Source organism: Rhineura floridana, chromosome 3, assembly GCF_030035675.1.
Source record: "Rhineura floridana isolate rRhiFlo1 chromosome 3, rRhiFlo1.hap2, whole genome shotgun sequence".
Lineage (NCBI taxonomy): Eukaryota > Metazoa > Chordata > Lepidosauria > Squamata > Rhineuridae > Rhineura > Rhineura floridana.
In genome coordinates this window covers 144,127,174-144,147,019 of record NC_084482.1, presented here as the reverse complement: position 1 = coordinate 144,147,019, position 19,846 = coordinate 144,127,174, and the positions used below count along the sequence as shown (strand labels likewise).

Genomic DNA, 19,846 nt, shown 5'->3' with positions numbered 1-19,846 from the left:
AATTAGGGCTTTCACCTGAGGAAGGCAATTGTAGCCAATTTATCATACGAGTTTCAGTCTAGTAATTGATCAGTTCATTAAATCTGTGTAAATCTGCATATGAAAAGTACTGCTGAAAAAAATGCATATTTATTTACAATGTCACACTTGTATGTTGCAGCAGGCATCATCTTAGAAGAGGTGTTAGGTCATTTGAGAGAGAGGAGGAGGAATCCTTCTAAGATGATGCCTGTCATCTACAGGTTTTGTAAGTACTTGTATTTTTATAAAGTTTCTTTTAAAAATTTGCCACCTTCTTAATGAGGGGCACATTTTTAATTATTCAAATACCTGTAGTTGATCAGTTAAATAGGTTAGATTATCTGATTAAATGATGCAGCCCTGCTTACAGTGATGTTTGAATGAAGTGAGGTTTGCCATGTCATTCACACCATAGCATTCTCAAGCTGAGAACTACTGCAAACAAGGATTCACTTCAGGGGTCCTTGTAGATCAAGGCATATGTTTTAATAAAACATTCCCAGTGGGCTCAAGCAAAGAAGGTGTATGGCATGTTAGCTGCAATTTATGCTGCCAGGATAGTTTCCTAGTTTCCTTCCTTTTGAAGAAGGAGGTCACATTGATAAAACTGGGTTGTTGTTTTCCTGCCAGTCCGCAATATTGTTATAGTATGTAGCTCTATGGAAGGGATAGTTATTGTGGTGCCCTCCAGATATTGTCCCCGCCAGCATGGCCAATGGGAGTTGTAGTGTAGCATCACCTGGAAGGATGTAGCTATGCTAGTCCCAGGCCCCTCAGCAAACCCCAAGCAAATTTTAGGTTGGGAAATGGCATGATCCATTTGCCATTCAACTGTTGGGAGTTGCTGGTGCAACTGCCTCACACAGTCAATAAGAGACTTTATGGACAAGTGTAGGAACATGGCACCTTACTTTCATATAACTGTTCTAAATAGTAATAGCAGTCTCAGCAGTTGTTGCACGGCAGCTGGCCTGAGTGGTCCATCATTGATATGTTTGATGTTTACCAGAGCTTGGCTGCTTCTCCTGGTGTGGGAGAGGAGAAAATGCATAAATGCCATGGGGAATTTTTTGGCTCTTGCTATGAAGAATTAAGATTGCATTTTTTAAAAATGTACAATACTATAATCACCTATTAGATTTTTTAAACTTCAAAAACATTAAGGAAATGTAAAGAAAATAGCTTTATATATTTTGTATTAGAATTTTTTTTATTCTTAATCCCAATTACATGATCTATTAAATTTTCATTTTAAAAATATCTGTGTATTTTGCTTATAATATATATTACTTTTTAATGGAAAGCTAAACAGTTTCTGTGTTAAAAATAATACTATTTAAAGTTCACATTACAAGTACTATAACAGATTGAAATTAAGGTTCACATTTACACATTTGTATGTGAATATTTTTATAATCCTTCTACTTTGTGTTTGACAAGCATCCATCAATTGATAGCTAGGTTGTGTCATTCAGGAGATTGTTTCTTAGTACAGCCTTTTTTGCTTAAGACTTTATACAGCTAAACCACTTGGTGGTGGTTATAGTCAGCAAACTAGAAGTTGTCTTCATTTTGTCTAGCTTCCTAAAGAAAATGCTTAATGCACTGAGGTATGGCCTGTGTGAATTACAATAGCTATGCCATATAGTTAAAATTGGGGTGAGGTGGTGGAGTAAATAATGTAAAATACATGAGTAAATACTGCACTATAATTTTGCATCCCAAATACAGAGAAGCTATTATGGATTTTGCATTTGCTGATTTGTACTCTCTTTAGAGTTTGCTGTCCTCAATGGGGAATGAACATGTCTTTGTCACAATTTTATATGCTGGATTCTTTTCATTTCACTTCCTAAACTGTAAACTGAGAATATATTGCAAAGCCTGTAGCGTTACTTGGGGTTAACTAAATGAGCATTAAATCAATTTCACTCAACAACATTATAAAATGATGCCTGTTTACCTGTCTCAGTGCCAGCATGTAAATGCTTGACAGCAGTAAAACTAGGGATTCTGTAATGTTGGAGAGGGTCTATACCCATGGTAGAGAACCCTCTACTCTTGCAGAGAAATAGTGGGGGCATGGAAATACCCTCTCAAGTTACTCAGATCCCCAAACTGCACCCAATGCAGGTTGCAGATACGCACTTTCCTCAATACACCAGTGAACATCCATAAGGCAGGAAGATTCAAGGGAAGCCACGCCCATATCCCCAAAGTTCCATGGCTCTGGCATTGGTGTCCCTAGCATCCTCTCTCTTGCTGCTTCCCTGGAGCTGCCAGGCAACAGGACTCCTTTTGGTGATGGATGGGAACTGCCCACCATCACCACTACTGAAATATCCTGGGGGAAGGTGAGGACATGTGCCTGATTCCTCTCTCTCTTTGAGGACATGTGTCGAGTTCCTCTGTCTCAGGACTGAGTCTCCCTTCACTGCCCAAACAGTTGTTGGGAAAAGTGGGGACTGACTAGGCATTTCAGCCAGTGTTTTTTGTAGGGCTCCCTAATGGAATGCTGCAGAAGATGCTGCATCTAATGAGGTACAGCTGACTGGAACTCCTTGCATAGTAGCACCAATGACAACTGATATAGCAGTAGGCCAGAGGGAGGTTGCAGGGCCCAATAACAGCAAAGGTGCAAATTGATGGTAAAGTTGTGGCCTGATACTATAGCATAGCTGGTCCTATATCATCTAGCAACACAATGCTTGCTTGGGTATGTAAAGCTCCTTAATAGATTTATTTCAAAAGCTTTTGTGTATATCAGAAATATTTATTTATTTATTTATTTATTTATTTATTTATTTATTTGATTTATTAGTCGCTCATCTGGCTGGTACCCGGCCACTCTCATTAATGTCATTAATATCTATTTGTTCAAGACACTCGTAATTGAGGACTACTTTACAACCAAGTGACACGCTGAAATAGTCTCTGAGCTTTTGGCCTGTAATGTGTGTAGTGAGGGCCATGTATTTAAAACCAATAGCAAACCTATAATGCACTCCATAAAGTTTAATTACAGGCCATATCTATACTTAAAAAAAGAGAGTATTGTGCTCTGTAGGGCAAGAAAGGAATGCTAATATCAATTAAACAACCTCCCCAAAATAAGCCATATGTTTGGTTCTGGCTGGGTGGTGTTGCAGTTTGCTGCTTTGCATGTAACTGATACAATTTAAATAGTTAAAATCTTCATTGCTCTCACACTGAGGCTGCATGCACATGTATTGGTAGATTGTTCTTTGGCTTAATAAGATATACCGCACATGTGGCCTGATCACTCCTGCTTTGCTTCTCCTGGGAAAGAGCAAATAAACAGATCAGGAAGTCCAAACCCAGGATCATGGTTTCTTTTGTCCTAACTATGATTTCTAGCCAGCCAGAAACTGTGATTATTTACCATTAGTTATCAAGTGTTTCTTCTGACATCTGCCTGTAACTGCCTGGGGATGGCTGCATCATACTTTTGAGTAATTGTCTCAAATTCTTCATATAAAGAAGTCTCACTTGAATTAGACATGCTTCCAAGTAATGCCATGCTGTTTGCACAGCAGGAAGTGTTTGTTGAGAAGGCAGCTCACATATCAGGAAGGGTAGAGAGAACATGTAAATAATAAGCTTCTTAGAAAATCTGTAATTGTTATTAAACAGTGTTAGTTCAGCCATTGTTAGAGGTTGCTTAATAGCTGGTCCAGCCATTCCAAGTGTCTAGGATTGTTGGCCAAAAACAACTGGCAGAGCTTGCGTCAAAGTATATCTGGCAATCTTAATGCAATTCTACAAACTGCATGTTTTAAAATCTCTGCCTTATAGATACCAACCTTTTAAAAAAAATAACTGGATGTGTATCAAGTTGCCCCTTATTGGTTCACAGTAACATTGTTTAACTTCATTTTAATTTTATTTTTCACCCCAGCCTGAGTGCTGCAGAAAATCCTCCAAATTGAAGAGGGAAAAGGAGAAGCAGGCTTGCAAAAGTTGCAGTGAAAGCTTTAACTCCATTACAAAAAGACGGCACCATTGCAAGCAATGTGGGGCAGTGAGTATTGGAGTGAAAATCAGTTATTTTTTATACATTGTTACTTTTGGCACAAGCTGGGGTTTTTTTTATACAATTCTGCCAAGAAAGATGTTATCTTTTTAACTATTACTTTTTAGATATTCTTATACTGTCCTTCAGTTCCCAGGACTGCCTACATAAGTAGATTGATATACTGGTATCTCAATATGCATATAAGTATATTTACCCCTGCCCACAGTTTTATCTTCCGGTATGGCATACACATTAAGATGAAACAATGAAAATGGTATGCGGATGCCCTCTTAGGACAAGTTTCACACCATATATAAATAAGAAAAATGTTCCATTCTGGAGTCCAAACATCTTATTTTTAAATTCTGTTGAAATCCAATGAAACTTTAATCCAAGGTCCATTGATTTCAGTGGAATCTGTTTGTTTTCAGTTTTCACAATTACAGCCATTTTGCCCTTGTTTTACTTGTTTTAACATGAATCATCCAAACATTAACATTTGTCATTTATTTGAAAATTCAGATTGTCTTTCTCATCTGATAGGACCCAGTCTCTGGTGTACCTTTCTTTGATAAATAATCACTCTCCCCTCTCAAAAAAAGTTTTTTTCAGATAACTTGGTTGCTTAACCATTGACAAGTTAAAATTCCTCTGGGAACTATAGTAATGAAGGGTATTTGAACTTTCTGAACTCAGGCGAGTAATATGAAGAAAGCTAATGAGGCTTGGCACTCTTGTTAAATTACATTATTAATATTATTTAGATTGATATCCCACCCTTTCTCCCAGTAGGAGCCCAGGGTGGCAAATTTACTATGTAATTAGTATTTACTATGCTATCTCAGTAAACCTGAAATTATCAATACATCTAATATTAGCTAAATGGCTTAATGGTGTTAATCTAACAAGATTTACATAGCCACTTTTGAAGGATCTGCTTTATTTATTAATTTTTTTTTATTTATAAAACCTTCACAAAGTAAACAACTTCAAATGTCTGAGTCAAAAGAATGTGCAATACTGCAGGCATGGCAGTAAGACACAGACATGGCCTAGGTCCCAGGCTATGGTCTGAAGTAGGGTTGTCAGGTTCATGGCCTGAGATTGATCCTGTATCTTTAGGAGAAGAGAAAGTCAGCCAAGTGCAGGTGTTCTTGCAACACTGTAATGAGAAAACCCACAAGGTGGAATTCTCCCTTCCCCCTGCACATCCTTTAAAGATACAGAAGACCTCTTGGTTGCCAGGCCCAGCCTCCAAGAGGTCTTCTGTGTCTTTAAAAGTTGTGCAGGGGGAAGGGAGAATCCCACCTTGTGGTTTTTCCCATTACAGGGTTGCAAGAACACCTGCACTTGGCTGACTTTCTCTTCTCCTAAAGATACAGGATCAATCTCAGGCCATGAACCTGACAACCCTAGTCTGAAAATACATGAGGCCAGTACCCTGCTGAAGCTAAGCAGGGTCAGGTCTGGTCAATGCCTGGATGGGAGACTGCCTGACAACCATATGTAAGCCGCCTTGGGTTTCTATCATGAAAAGAAAGGTGGGGTATAAATGTAATAAATAATTATAATAATAAAAGCCACATCAAGGTTTGCATACACACAAGCCATGGTAGAAGAGATGAAGCCAGGAAATGTTTTGCAATATCTGTCTGGCTCAGCACCTCTTTCCTTTCATCCAGGAACTATGCATTGTTGAGAAGTGGGTACAGCAATTTTATTTATAGTTTGATGTGACACATTCTTCACAAAGAATGCCATGAAACTGGAAAACATAAAAAGCTGAGATAAACTGTATGCCACAGGGAATTCTTATCCTTATTGTCCTGCTTTCATAGAATCATAGAATATAATAATAAGAGTTGGAAGGAGCCTATAAGGCCATCAAGTCCAACCCCCTGTTTAATGCCCTTACAGTGGGCCTTTCAGATTCTGCAACATAAATAATCCCATGGCAAGGGGGGGGTAGGGAGTGGTGAAAATGAATTGCTTTGTAACGTTGTTATCTTTGTAACATTTTTCACTGATAAAACCTGAAATAACCACAGTGTCTTTGGCTGTATCAGCTACAGTTTTAAAAAATTTTGAATCACAACTGTGCTGCAAGCTTTGCTGTTGGGACATTTTTCTTATTTCTTATTTTCTTTTTTCTTATTTTAAACACTACTTGGATATACATTTCAAAGACTAGCAACAAGCATACTTGTTAAAAAATACATACATTTTCATCTTCATACTTCTCAAGGAATTTTGAACAAGTATAAATATGTTGTTCTGTTTTGTGATTTGCAGAAGATAGTCAAAGTAGGCTGTTCCCCTGACCCCATATATCTCTCTCATTTGGGCCATGACCATTGTTATTCCCATTCTCTTATTTTTATATCAAAAGCTCTCCATCTTATTGCATTTGTTGTTTTGGTTCATTGTGAGATAGAAACTTTCTCAATTCACCATTTTACAAGACAATCACTCAGTTACTCTCTTGAGCTTATTTGCTATCTCTGTAGAAAGAGTTTTGGGCTGCATAAACAGAGCTATAGTTTCCAGGTCGAGGGAAGTAATAGTCCCACTATATTCTGCATTAGTCAGGCCTCATCTGGAATACTGCGTTCAGTTCTGGGCGCCTCATTTTAAGAAAGATATAGACAAGTTAGAGCGGGTTCAGAAGAGGGCGACGAGGATGATAGCCGGTATGGAGAACAAGTCTTATGAGGAAAGATTGAAGGAACTTGGCATGTTCAGTCTGGTGAAGAGAAGGCTGAGGGGTGACATGATTGCACTCTTTAAGTACCTGAAGGGCTGTCACATAGGGGAGGGTACAGATTTGTTCTCTGCTGCCCCAGAGGGTAGGACTAGGTCTAATGGTTTTAAGTTGCAGGAGCGTAGATTCAGATTGGACATTAGAAGGAACTTCTTGACAGTAAGGGCAGTTCGGCAATGGAACCGACTGCCTAGGGAGGTGGTGGGATCCCCTCTAGCTGTGGATTTCCTGCTATGAGCAGGGGGTTGGACTCGATGGCCTACAAGGCTCCTTCCAACTCTATGATTCTATGATTCTACCCTAGAGAATAGGAAACTGAACTACATGGAAAGCCCTCACATAATGGACATGACAGTGAGTTAAATCACATGGTCTTGTTCCCAGATGTAAGCCAGTTAACGGCATCCTTACTTACTGCAACTAAATTACAGTATATTGCCCTTCTTTTTTATGAATTAAACTTATTTTTTATTAATTAAACTTCTCGGGTGGGGATCCTCAGGCCTGGGGGCCTAATGCAGCCCTCCAGGCCTCTGTATCTGGCCCTTGGGACTCTCCTTAGGCTATTCCCCCTCTCCAGGCCACACCCCTCACTGGCCCTGCTCCATGCCCCCCTCGAATGTTTTTCCCTGGCTGGAATGTGTCCTTGATCTGTGATAATGCCTCTTCCTTGCCTGGATGAAGGATGGAGATTTCAACTTCTTCATAAATGATGGCCACCAACTTGGATGGCTTTAAAAGAAGATTAGACAATTCATTGAGGATAAAGCTATAAATGGCTACTAGCCATGATGGCTGCACTCTGTCACCATAGTTGGAGGCAGTATGCTTCTGAAAAGCAGTTGGCGGAAGCCTCAGGAGGGGAGAGTGTTCTTGCACTCGGGTCCTGCTTGTGGGCTTCCCCCAGGCACCTGGTTGGCCACTGTGAGAACAGGATGCTGGACTAGATGGGCCATTGGCCCAATCCAGCAGGCTCCTCTTATGTCCTTATCATCTAGAGTTAGGGGTGAGCAGTGAGATTGCCTAGTTGTTGATGATACTAAATTGTGCAGGATTGTTACAACAAAAAGGGATAGCAAAGAGCTCCAGAAAGACTTCTCCAAACTAAGTAAATGGGTGGTAAAATAGCAGATGCAATTCAATGTAAACAAGTGTAAAGTTATGCATACTGGAGCAAAAAAAATCTTAATATGACATATCAAAGGGTCTAAACTGGCAGTGACTGACCAGGAACAAGACCTTGCAGTTCTAGTGCTTAATGATTACGTCGACCCTAGTATGCAGCAGCTGTAAACAAGGCAAGTTTCATGCTAGGGATCATTAGGAAAGGTACTGAAAATAAAACTGCCAAAATCATAATGCCGTTATATCAATCTATGAGCAATGGGATGGAGTGACTCCCATATGAGGAAAGGATGCAACCTTTGGGGCTTTTTAGGTTAAATTGTTTAAATAGATGCTTTCCAGTATGAGAGTCAATTAAGTGTGTCATGGCATACTGTTTCCTGGATTATCAATGTTTCTGTCAGTTACAGTCCTATTCAAGATAGACTGATGTTACTACATCCAAAATAGCAGAATTAAAATGATTAGTACAACTAGTGTCATGTCACTGTAGTGATAATAGCTCTAAAATCCCACAAGATCTCTTTGGGGTGCTTCCTCTTCTGTGCTGCTGTTCTTGTATCAAATGTTTGGAAGAATCCTATTAAATAAGAGCTTGCTATTCACCCATCAGAGAGCCAGTGTGGCGTAGTGGTTAGAGTGTTGGGCTACGACCTGGGAGACCAAGGTTCGAATCCCCACACAGCCATGAAGCTCACTGTGACCTTGGGCCAGTCACTGCCTCTCAGCCTCAGAGGAAGGCAATGGTAAAACCACCTCTGAATACCGCTTACCATAAAAACCCTATTTGTAGGATCTCCATAATTTGGGATCGATTTAAAGGCAGTCCTTTCACCCATCAATTTGCAGCTGTAGATTCTTATGTCTGTGTAGTTTCTGTCTGGCTGCTTCCTCTATTGTTGAACTTTTGTTACTTTGAAGAAAATGATTTGTTATGGGCTATTGTTGCTATATTGATCGCAGAAATTTCCAGAAAATAAATATTGATGCACTGATTGGATCAAGTTCAGCATGACCAAATGACAGAAATGCTGGATTTTCTCTGTCTCTCTCTGATGCAGAACTTAAGATGGTGTAAATGGGATGTCACATTTACATAGCACCAATTAGCATACTTTCATAAATGGGACTCTTTTAAATTTATATTTAGATGAACTTCCAGGAAATCTCATATTTTTTTAATCCTGTGTAACTGAAAAAGCTTTCTCTAACACTGAAAAGAAAGGCAAACTCACATAGGTGTGATCTTGTCCTTTTTTTTCTGTAGGCAGAATCTTAGCAAATAGCATAAAATAGAAAAAATAATTCTCTAATGCCACACAAGTGGTGGAAGCAAGTGGTAAATAATCACATCTCAGATATAAGACCTGAAAATCCGGTATTGCTATAAATCGAGATCATTGTTTTCAGCAACAGTAACCAAAACGGTTCTTAATCATAAAGGGATTTTTGTTTCCAATAATGTTCTAGGAATGGCTGCCCTGGGCTCCTTCTTGGAGGAAGGGCGGGATATAAATTTAATAAATAAATAAATAAACTGTGTTTTTCATCCAGGTTATCTGTGCAAAATGCTCTGAATTTAAAACACTTGCTGATAGCAGTCGCAACCGAATGTGTAAAGAATGCTTTCAGCTGCTGTCAGCAACCCCATGTGTCTCAAGCAATGAAGGGGCAGGAGAACAAAAGAAGAAGATCATCATGGAGGTATATTTAATCTTGTTAAGCAACTTCTAAAATGGCTGGCTACCTCAGCAAAAGCATAGTTTTCATTCTTAAAATCATTTCATGGTCTTACCTTACAATAATTAAACATACAGTAATTCATCATTGGTTACATATACCTACCAAAGGGTCTGTTGGTTGCTGCTGCATTACATTTGGTCCTTTCAGGCAATTATATTTTATATGCACACTCCTTCCCAGAACCTGCCTCCATGCACATACTTCTCCAGCAGCATTGCTTTTAGTATGAATAGTGTTTTGCACATTGTGGAATAAAGGCCAATGCTCAACATAGAATGAGATTACTTTATGATCCAGAATTGTTGTAACACTTGACCACTAGAGAATTCTGCTTTCTGAAATCTTATTTTCCTTGAAATGTGGATTGGGTAACTCTCAGTGAGTCATAAAAAAGACAATAGCAATTGCTATAACAAGAATCAGTTTGATCCAGTAAACAAAATGTTGTACTACGATGTAGAACATGAAGGTTTATATCCAAGCTGAGCAAGTGAACCAGTGCCAAGGTTTGTTCTTACAGTCTTTTCTGTGTGTGGCAGTTGCCCTTTGACTTTTAGCTATATGGCCATATGCAGGGCTGGATGTTTTTCAATGTGGATCAGTGATAAGCACTGTTAACCACTTTGGACAGTGTAAGTAGCGTGTAAGTGGCCAAGTTATGCTGCAAAAGTTTGGAACAAAGTTCTCAGTGCAAGGAGATACACAGGGTTTTAATAGATGCAGGCAACATAAACTGATCAGCTGACCAGTAAATTCACTTATAGGATTTGTAGTGCTTCCTCTTCTCCCTCCAAAATTAAAAGTGTGGCTATAAATCACAGTTCTTTTTGCCAAAATTATCTGCTCTCTTCTGATTTATTTGTATACTGCTTTTCGGCCCAAAGGCTCCAAAGTGGTGAACAGAATATTAATACAAGAGAAAAAATACAATAAGTACAATAAATCAGACCAAACAATATAAAATCACAAATTCATCAAATACCCACCAATCACACTGGCTATACTTTTGTAAGCTGCATTCAGGCTTTCATCACAGACTCAGCTCTCCAGCATTCCACCTCTGACTTGGAAGCCAGGTTAGCTTATATCCCGCCACACCTTTCAGCTAGGAGGAAGTTGGTTGGGGGTGCCCTCATCCTCATCACATCCTGAAGGGTCCCTCCCCTTTGGGGTTTGCCCCTTCATGGCCAGCCCACTGGTGGTGACCCATCAAAATAAATGGGATTTTCCCCTGGAAAAACAACTACAGCTGTGGCAGAGTTCTTTCCCTTGCTCTTCATGGGCAGGGCTAGCGGGCCAAACTGCTCCAACTGGCTGCAGTTCTCCAGGTTCAGATGCAGCAGAAAAATGCTAACTGTCTGCCAGCAGTAATCCTGTTACTGCTACCTGCCTCTTTTCGTCTCTGAGCCCACGGCAGCCGCAAATAAAAAGGGTACAGCTGTGGCAAAGTTCTCCATGGGCAGGACTGACTGGTCAAACCTTCTAGTGTTTCTGTTCCCTAGATAGCAATACAGAATTGGGTTTGGGTAGCCAGGTATAAAAAATATTGATACCAAAGTTAATAAAATAAATAAATAAAAATGTCCACCTTTAATCTCAAACAATTAATGTGTTTGTATATGTATATATATACATATAAAATGGAAATGGACTCCCTTCAAGTTGATCCCGACTTATGGTGACCCTATGAATAGGGTTTTCATGGTAAGCGGTATTCAGAGACGATTTGCCATTGCCCTCGTCTGAGGCTGAGAGGCAGTGACTGGCCCAAGGTCACCCAGTGAGCTTCATGGCTATGTGGGGATTCGAACTCTGGTCTCCCAGGTCATAGTCCAACACTCTAACCACTATGCTACACTGGCTCTCTCATAGACAGACAGACAGTTTTGAAAGCAACAAATAGAACTTCACCCAAGCTTGCTCTGGATCCCTATAAGGCTTCCGTTAATCACCTAAAAATACATGCATGTAATTGTGATTAACAAAACAGAGGTTTTTATTGTAATACCAAAACATTTCGGCTTCTGCCTTCATCAGCTGCTAACATACAAATGCTGTTACCAAGGTGGCAGTTATAGACCTTTGAGGATGCAATGCTCAGAGGGGCTTCATTTGCAGAAGATAAGTGATGCTGGTACTGTCTTCCAGGTTCAGGCCATGTGGTGCCAATGTGTCCAGAGAGTATATCCAAAAGTTCTTCCTTTTAGTCGGTGCTGCTGGATCTGTTGGCATCTCTATAGCTGTTATAGAAAAGTCTAACAGGCTGTGACCCTCAATGCTGAAATGTTTTGCAACTGGTTGCTCCACTTTTTTTGTTAAGATTGCCGATTTTTTTGGTTTCTGAAGCGTGTGTGTAAGTCAGTGGTTTTTCCTACGTATTGGATATGACATCCTGGTCTTTTGCATTCGATGACATAAATTTTATTGCAGGACTTGCAGGTGATGTTCTGTTTGATGTAATATGCCCTCCCTGTCCTAGTGCTTGTAAAAGTAGCTGTCTCCCTGAGGTACACACAGGTAATACAGCACTTGGAGTAACAAAGATGAGACCCAGGACTGGTGATAGATGGCTTAAGCATAGCTCTCACTAACAATCTGTGCAAATTAGGAGGCTGGCGAAATGCTACAACAGGAAGCCTGCTGATGGCTCTAGCAAGATGTTCAAAGTTTGCCAGCAATGGGTAGCTCTCCCTGATTGCTTGGTGACAGTTAGGAGATGCTGGATGGAAATCTACCACAAATGGAATCCGTTGCTCTCTGCTCTTTGACACCTCAGTATGATGGAGGAGATTTTCTCTGGGCAGAATGGAGGCTCGGTGGATGTTGCAATTGATAATATGTGAAGGATATTCTCTCAGAAGAAGGTGTTCTGTAAGTTCACTGATCCGTCTCTGGTATTTATCTTCAGTGCTGCAAATAAGTTTGATTCTCAGAGCTCAGCTATACACAATGTTTTTCTTTTTATGCTTAGGATGGCAGGATTTCCAGTTTAAATAGGTGTGGGTGGGTTTGCTGTAGAGATCAGTACCTATCTTGTTGTTTTCAATGGTGAGAAGGACATCAAGAAAAGGGATGTGCGGATTGTCATTTGTACTGTTAAATGTAAATTTAATGGATGGATAGAGTTGATGTAATTTTTAAATTGTTCTAAACTCTCTTTACCATTTGTCCGGACCATAAAGATGTCATCAATGTATCACCACCATATAAGTGGTTTGTTGATAGCTTTTTTGAGGATCTCCTGTTCCAGTTTACCCATAAAGAGATTCACATATGATGGAGCCATGCGAGTCCCCATAGCTGTGCCTTGTAGTTGCAGGTAGTGTTCTCCATGGAATGTAAAGTTGTTGCAAGTCAGGACTAGTGTAGCTAAAGTTCTGATAACCTCTGTTGGATAATTGTTTGTATTCCTGGTGTTAAGGAACTCATTTAAAGCCTGAATTCCATCATTATATAGTATAATGGTGTAAAGAGATGGGACATCTAAAGTAGCTAGTATAGTATTGTTGTTGGATAATCACATTTTTGTATGTTTGTTGATGTTCTTACTTTGCTTCATTCCTGTGTTACTATTGTTTCTACAGAGAATCTAATCTAGAAAATTTTATTTCTTTCATTATTCATCCTAGAAATCTGTGTCAAATTTATTTTTATTAATTTCAAAGCCTTTTTATTGGTCAGTGTCATATGATGGTGAAGACAGCCTTTTGTGTTTCAAATTGGAGTTTATGTTCTATTTCTATTTTGTTGCTTTAACAGTTGAATCTGAAACTGCAGTTTGATGTAAAATCTGACTGATTACAATATCTTGCTACTTAAGCAATGACTCTAGCTGTTGGAAAGAACAAACTTAGCCTGCCCAAGATGCATGTTTTCAGCCTGCTATGCTTAAACCACTCCACTTAAGGAAAGGTGGGCATGGTCAATTAAAAACATAGAGCACACCTAGAATTTTGCTAGAATATATTTCACCCCCCACTCTTTACTCCTGTGCAGACTGAGACACTCCTCATGTCTGTTGGAAACTATTCTCCAGAATAGTCAGTGCCATTAATTCACAATTGCTTCTGGAGTTTTTTTTAGTGTTGCAAAGTGTTGCTGTACTTCACATATTCACAGAAACAGAAGCAAAACAAAATGGCTTACTATACGAAACTTCACTAAAATTGCAAAGTAAACTTATTTAAAGTGACCATCTGAACTCTATCAACTGTCTTAATATTGTTGCTTCCTCCTTGCTAAAACAAAATCAGCACAGTACATGTCTTGTTTCTGTTATTTGGGGTGATTGCAGATGTTGCCACCACACCATATGCTCAAAGGCACGTTACCAAATTCTTCCAAGCTACACAGCAAGTGGATTGGACTGTGAAAGACCAACCCAAATTGTGTTTGCATTTTTACAAATTTGTAGAGCAGTACAATATCTCAGAGAGGAGGTCAGGTCTCCTGCTCCCTTGGTGCATTCACTTAGCTGCCCAATTTCCCTGTTTTTTAAAGTTTGATAGAAATAGGTACATTCTTAAACCGCAAGCTTTTTTGCTTATTAGTGAATTTCTCTGCTTTTTAATCCAGGAGGTAGGAAATGGGATCCTGTGGAAGTTTGCTGAGAAATAATTGATCATTTGCATGCTTATTGAGTTCAGTGGGATTTACTCCCCTGCAGTCATACTTAGGATAGGTGAAACTGACCAGGGGGTGGGAGGAGGAGAAGATGGAGGGAGGGCTGGAGTGGGCAGGAGAGGGGGAAGAAGGAAGAGGGGATGGGAGGAGTAAGGGAAGGAGGGGAAAGCAGGTCTGATCATTTGCATGCTTATTGAGTTCAGTGGGATTTACTCCCATGCTATCATGGTTAGATTGGTAAGACTGACCATGGGGAAGGGGAGAGTAGAGTAGAGGGAAGCAGGAAGAGAGGGGAGAGCGGAACAGAAGGAGGGGACTGGAAGGAGATAGGGGAGGGGATTGAAAGGGGGAGGGAAGGGCAAGAAAGGGGATAAGGGGGAGGAGGAGCGGAGGGAAGTTTTGATCATTTGCATGCTTTTTGAGTTCAGTGGGATTTAAACCTGTGCAGTCATGCTTAGAATAGGTGAAACTGACCTGGGGGAGAGGCAGGGAGAGGAGGAGGAGGGCAGGAAGGGGGAGGGGAGCAGATTGGGTGGGTGGGCACTGGGTAGAGGAAAAGCCCCTTTCCTTTCCAAAAGGAAAACATGAACAGTATCATTGTTTTTCAGTGTTTTCCTGACCTTTTTATTCTACAGCTGGCGCATGTAGCCTCCCACCCAAATTTAAACCAAAGCTGTCACTGGCCACATCCACACCAGACCTTTATTTCACTTTAGACAGTCATGGCTTCTCCCAAAGAATCCTGAGAAGTGTAGCTAGTGAAGGGTGCTGAGAGTTGCTAGGAGATGCCCTGTTCCCCTCATAGAGTTTCAGTCAGAGTGGCTGCCTGTTAAACTATTCTAGCCACTGGAGCTCTATCAGGGGAATAGGAGTTTCCTCTCAGCACCCTTCACAAACTACACTTCCCAGGATTCTTTGGGGGGGAAGTCATGATTGCCTAGTGAAATAAAGGTCTGGCATGGGTGTGGCCCCCTGATTAGCCAAGTCAAACAGCTGTGAGGCTTTTAGAACACTGGCAATTGGTTCTTACTGAGCATGCCCAGGCTTATCATTGACATCAGTGCTAAATTTCTTAAATCAATTAAAAATCAGCCATGCATTTTTTAAACTTTTAAACCGCAGAAGATGAAGGTCAGAATATGGGGCAAGGTTAGTAATTGGATTACAAGTACTCTGTGAACATGGCCAATTTTTAATTAATTTCAAGAAATTATGAGAACACTGACAGAAAAACGTCCAACAGGGCTCTGTTTTTTCTCTCTCTGTTTACCCTTTGAACTCTTGATTCTCTCTGTGTTGTGTATCACCATGAAAATTTAGAGGGTTGTTAAGCAACTGTTTCTTTTGGTAAGGTTTTATTTTGAACAAGGTTTGACCAAGGTTTTGAGATTCCAAGATGGAGACGGGGAGGAGGAGGATGGCAGCTGGGGCTCCTTATACCTTGTTGGCTTACTAGGCCGTACTACCAATGTGTTTTTTCATCAAGTCTGAAATGTTTCAAGATGTATGGGAATGGTTCTGTGTTATCAGCTATGCTGGCCTGAGAGAGCAGACATTCAAGGCTAGACAGGTTGTCATGGTAACGGGAGATAACAGCTGGGAAAGATGTGACAGCATGCTGTTAGTTCTTCCTTCTTTTGTGTGTGTCTTTGAAGCAAGCAGTTCTACCTAGTTCTATCTTGAAGGGGGGTGAAACTCTACATGTATCTGCTTTAAATGACTTAGGCCATAATGTCTTAGTAAAGACTCTTAAACTTTCTCAAGCCTCTGTGAAGTTTCTTGCTCAACTTACATCCTAAGTAACGTGTGCTGTCACGCAAGAACCGCCAACCATCAACATACCTACCCCGAGAACTGGTGGGGATTCAAAGACCTCATTGCTGCCCAGTACACTGGTGCGGCGATTAAGATCCTCTCCACTCCACCACAGTTTTGCTGTGGGCAGACCAACTAGACCCTGGAGTTCCTAAGGAAATTTACAGCCGGGGAGCCCCGCTGCGGCTGTGCCCCCGCCTCCCGCTCTTCCCCATCTCCACCAAAGCTTGTCAAGCTGGAGCCGAGGTGGAGCAGCCATTGGAGAGTGAGGGAGAGCGCTCAGCTGGAGTGGGAGCCAGTAGCGGGAGCCAGGGCCCAGCAGTAGCTCTTTTAGCAGCAGGAAGAGCCCCACCGCCAGTGCCACTAGTAGTGCCGCCAACACCAGCCTGCCGAGACTCTTCCCTGTGCAGCACGCCCCTTCCTCATGCTGGTCCTGCAGCGGCCTTGGCTCGGCCTCAAGCACGCAGGTGGGCTGGTGGTGGCAGAGGCCGCCGTGCCAGCTCAGTGAAGGAGGAGGAGGCGACAGCAACAGCAGCAGGTCTGTTTCTTCAGGAGCCTTGCCTGCATGTTCCTTTAGGACTAATCTAACTTTTGCCTTCCTGAGCCACTTCAAGGAGCGAGTTAGCTACCAGGAAGGGCCTACCGTAGGCACCAAGCCTCCTTCCATCATGGGACTCAAGGCAGCGTACGTGAGGATTCTTTGCAGATATCCATCCCGGCCTGACATACCCAGACCTGCTTAGTTCCAGCTAGGTAGTGGACTCATGGACTTATGTGCTTTTAGATGGTACCTTGGGGCCAATTTTAGTGCTGCAAGTGTTAAGTTGGAAATTTAGATTGTGATGGTTATTGTTAACTCTTGTAAATTGTGTTTTGTAAATCTTATTGCTTTATTGTTTTATTGATGTATTCTTATATTGTATTTTGATATTTTTGTCTTCTGTAAGTCGCCTTGGGCCAAAAGGCGGGGTATGTATAAATAAATAAATAAATAAATAAATAAATAAAATAAATAAATAAGATAAATAAAATAACTGAGCTTATGGGAAGCATCAGAATGGCATGGCGGGTATTTTCAATCTAACATTGCGCAATGCAAAAGAATCCATGCTGGCTATAGTATACAGTCACTCTTGTGGCTATATAATAAAACAATACAGAGAAAATATCAATGAATAATATCAGATGTGTAAAAACTCAGTGCTATTGACATGTATATGGAATACATCGTAACATCAATTAATGTAGCCAACAATGTTGTAACAAACTAAACATAGCATACAAATACCAAATACCAAAAGCTTTTCTACCCTGAATGGGTCTCTTTCAGTAGTCAATATACATAAAATATATGATTCAATGTTGTCACTACATGCACAGTTTGCTGTTGTAACAAAGCATAATATAATACTTAGAAAAAGATAATAAACAACTTAAGAAGCCCACCAGAACTAGAAAAACCCACTAAATCTGTTTTAAATCTGTTTATGGACAATTTTGAACAAACTCACATATATAGATTTAGACAACATATTATCATGTACTCCACTCTAGGATGTACAATGTGATGAGGGGGTTTGAGAGTCTTGAAGAAGCTGACAGCAATGCCTTCAGGAGTCTAGACCAAGAGGCTAGACTCCTAGCAGGGGCACCCAAGGTGGAATGGTCAAAGCTGAAACACCATTCACCATTCACTAAGATGCATCCAAACTCAGAGAAAGGCAGTGGTAAACTACCTCTTACCACGAAAACCCTGTGAACAGAATATCCAAAATGCAACATGAGATTGGAAGATGAGACCCCCACGTCAGAAGGCACTCACCGAGCTACTGGGGACAAAGGACAAGAACAAGTAGTGCTGTGACTAATGATGCAGCTGGGTTGAAGGCGAAAGGAAGCCCAGAGGCTGATGCGCACAGATGTGAAAGGAGAGTCCAGAGTTGTACGATGCACACAATAGGAACATGGAATGTGAGAAGCACGAATCAGGGAAAGTTAGAAATTGTCAAGCAAGAAATGGAACATATCAACATTACAATATTTGGCGTGAGTGAATTAAAATGGACGGGAATGAGACATTTTCAATTGGGCAACTGCAAAATATTTTATGCAGGAAATGAGAAATTAAGAAGAAACGGGGTTGCTTTAATAGAAACGGAGAGACCCAGTGCCTGCAAGAAGAAGAGGGCTACCATCACCCAGGGAAGAGGGAGAGCTAGCTGCTGCTGCTGCTGCTGCTGCTGCTGCTGCTGCCGCCACCACCACCACTGCTGCTCAGCTACCACCACTGCCCTCTCCCTGTTGGACTTCTGTGCTGCAGGTTGTCATGCCTTGCAGGACCAGGCCCCCAGGTACTCAGCCAGCTGTTGCTGATTTCGTCCACCTGTCCCTTCTCTGGAGGGGATACATAAGCAGGCTGGCTGAGGTGGCTCCTGCTTTGTTGATTCCTTGGCTTTTTGTGGGACTTGTGGGTCTTGAGTTATGTGCCTGGGAGAGAGGACTCAGAGCCAACCAGGGAGACTTGAGGGCCCCCCGATTAGTGTAGTGATGGGTAGAGGGAGATATGCTTTGTGAGGAGGACTTGCCAGATAAGGGGAACGCGGCCCAGGCAGTTAACAACTGTGCCTTGTTCCAGGGCTCCCCACACCCGCAGGTTTGTTGGTTGCCCTATCAGCCAGCTCTCAGACCTCTGGATGCTGCTCCTAAATGCCAGATCGGTGCATAATAAGATCTCCTTCATTCATGATTTAATTGTGGTTGAGGTAGCCGATCTGGCATGTATAACTGAGACCTGGGTGGGCGAGCAGGGAGGAGTCAGTCTCTCCCAGCTATGTCTGCCAGGGTACCTGGTTCAGCATCTCGATAGACCTGAGGGTCAGGGTGGGGGGTTGCTGTGGTCTATAGGAGCTCGATCTCCCTCTGCAAGCACCCTGTCCATGTGACTACTGGTCTGGAGTGTTTGCACCTTATGTTGGGTCAGCGGGACAGACTGGGGATTCTGTTGGTGTACCACCCACCCCGCTGCCCAACAGACTCCCTAGCTGAGCTGATAGAGGTGGTCTCGGGTGTACTGTTGAGATCCCCCAGACTGTTGGTTCTGGGGGATGTCAACATCCATGCCGAGGCCGCCTTATCCGGGGTGGCTCAGGATTTCATGGTTTCCATGACAACCATGGGACTGTCCCAACATGCCATTGGTCCAACACATGTAGCAGGACATACTCTAGACTTGGTTTTTGCAACTGGACATGGAGAGGGTGATCTGAATGTGGGGGGCCTTACATCAGTTCCTCTGTCATGGACAGACGACTGCTTGCTGAAGTTTAGACTTACAGCACCTTTTCCCCTCTGCAAGGGTGGGGGACGTATTAAGTTTGTCCACCCCCAGAGACTAATGGATCCGGATGGTTGGATAGGGCTGGCGCTCCTGTCAAAACCCTGGTTGAACTGTGGAATACAGAAATGACCCGCGTGGTTGACATGATTACTCTAAACTAAAGCCTCTGGGGGATGGAGATGATAGCTTAAATACCGATCCAAAGACAGCGGGTTGTAAATGCAATGATTTGAAGGGTACAGCAGACACTGGGAGGGAGAAAGGGATGCACGGCAAAGCTCACGGTATATTAATGGAGGAATCCAATCGGGACAAAGGAGACTTCTGCTGTCTATATACCAATGCGCGGAGCTTGGGAAACAAGCAAGGGGAGCTTGAAGTCTTA

The 19,846-nt window shown here is 41.7% G+C and overlaps 1 protein-coding gene across 3 annotated transcripts in view; it reads left to right on the top strand.

Moving 5' to 3' along the window:
- FGD3 (FYVE, RhoGEF and PH domain containing 3) overlaps positions 1 to 19,846 on the top strand; it is a 200,714-nt gene that overhangs the window by 159,841 nt on the left and 21,027 nt on the right. For all 3 annotated transcript variants that reach the window (XM_061618205.1, XM_061618204.1, XM_061618206.1), the window contains exons 16-17: positions 3,941 to 4,063; positions 9,498 to 9,647. In XM_061618205.1, coding sequence (XP_061474189.1) covers positions 3,941 to 4,063; positions 9,498 to 9,647 — 273 coding nt within the window. The remainder of the gene's footprint in view (positions 1 to 3,940; positions 4,064 to 9,497; positions 9,648 to 19,846) is intronic.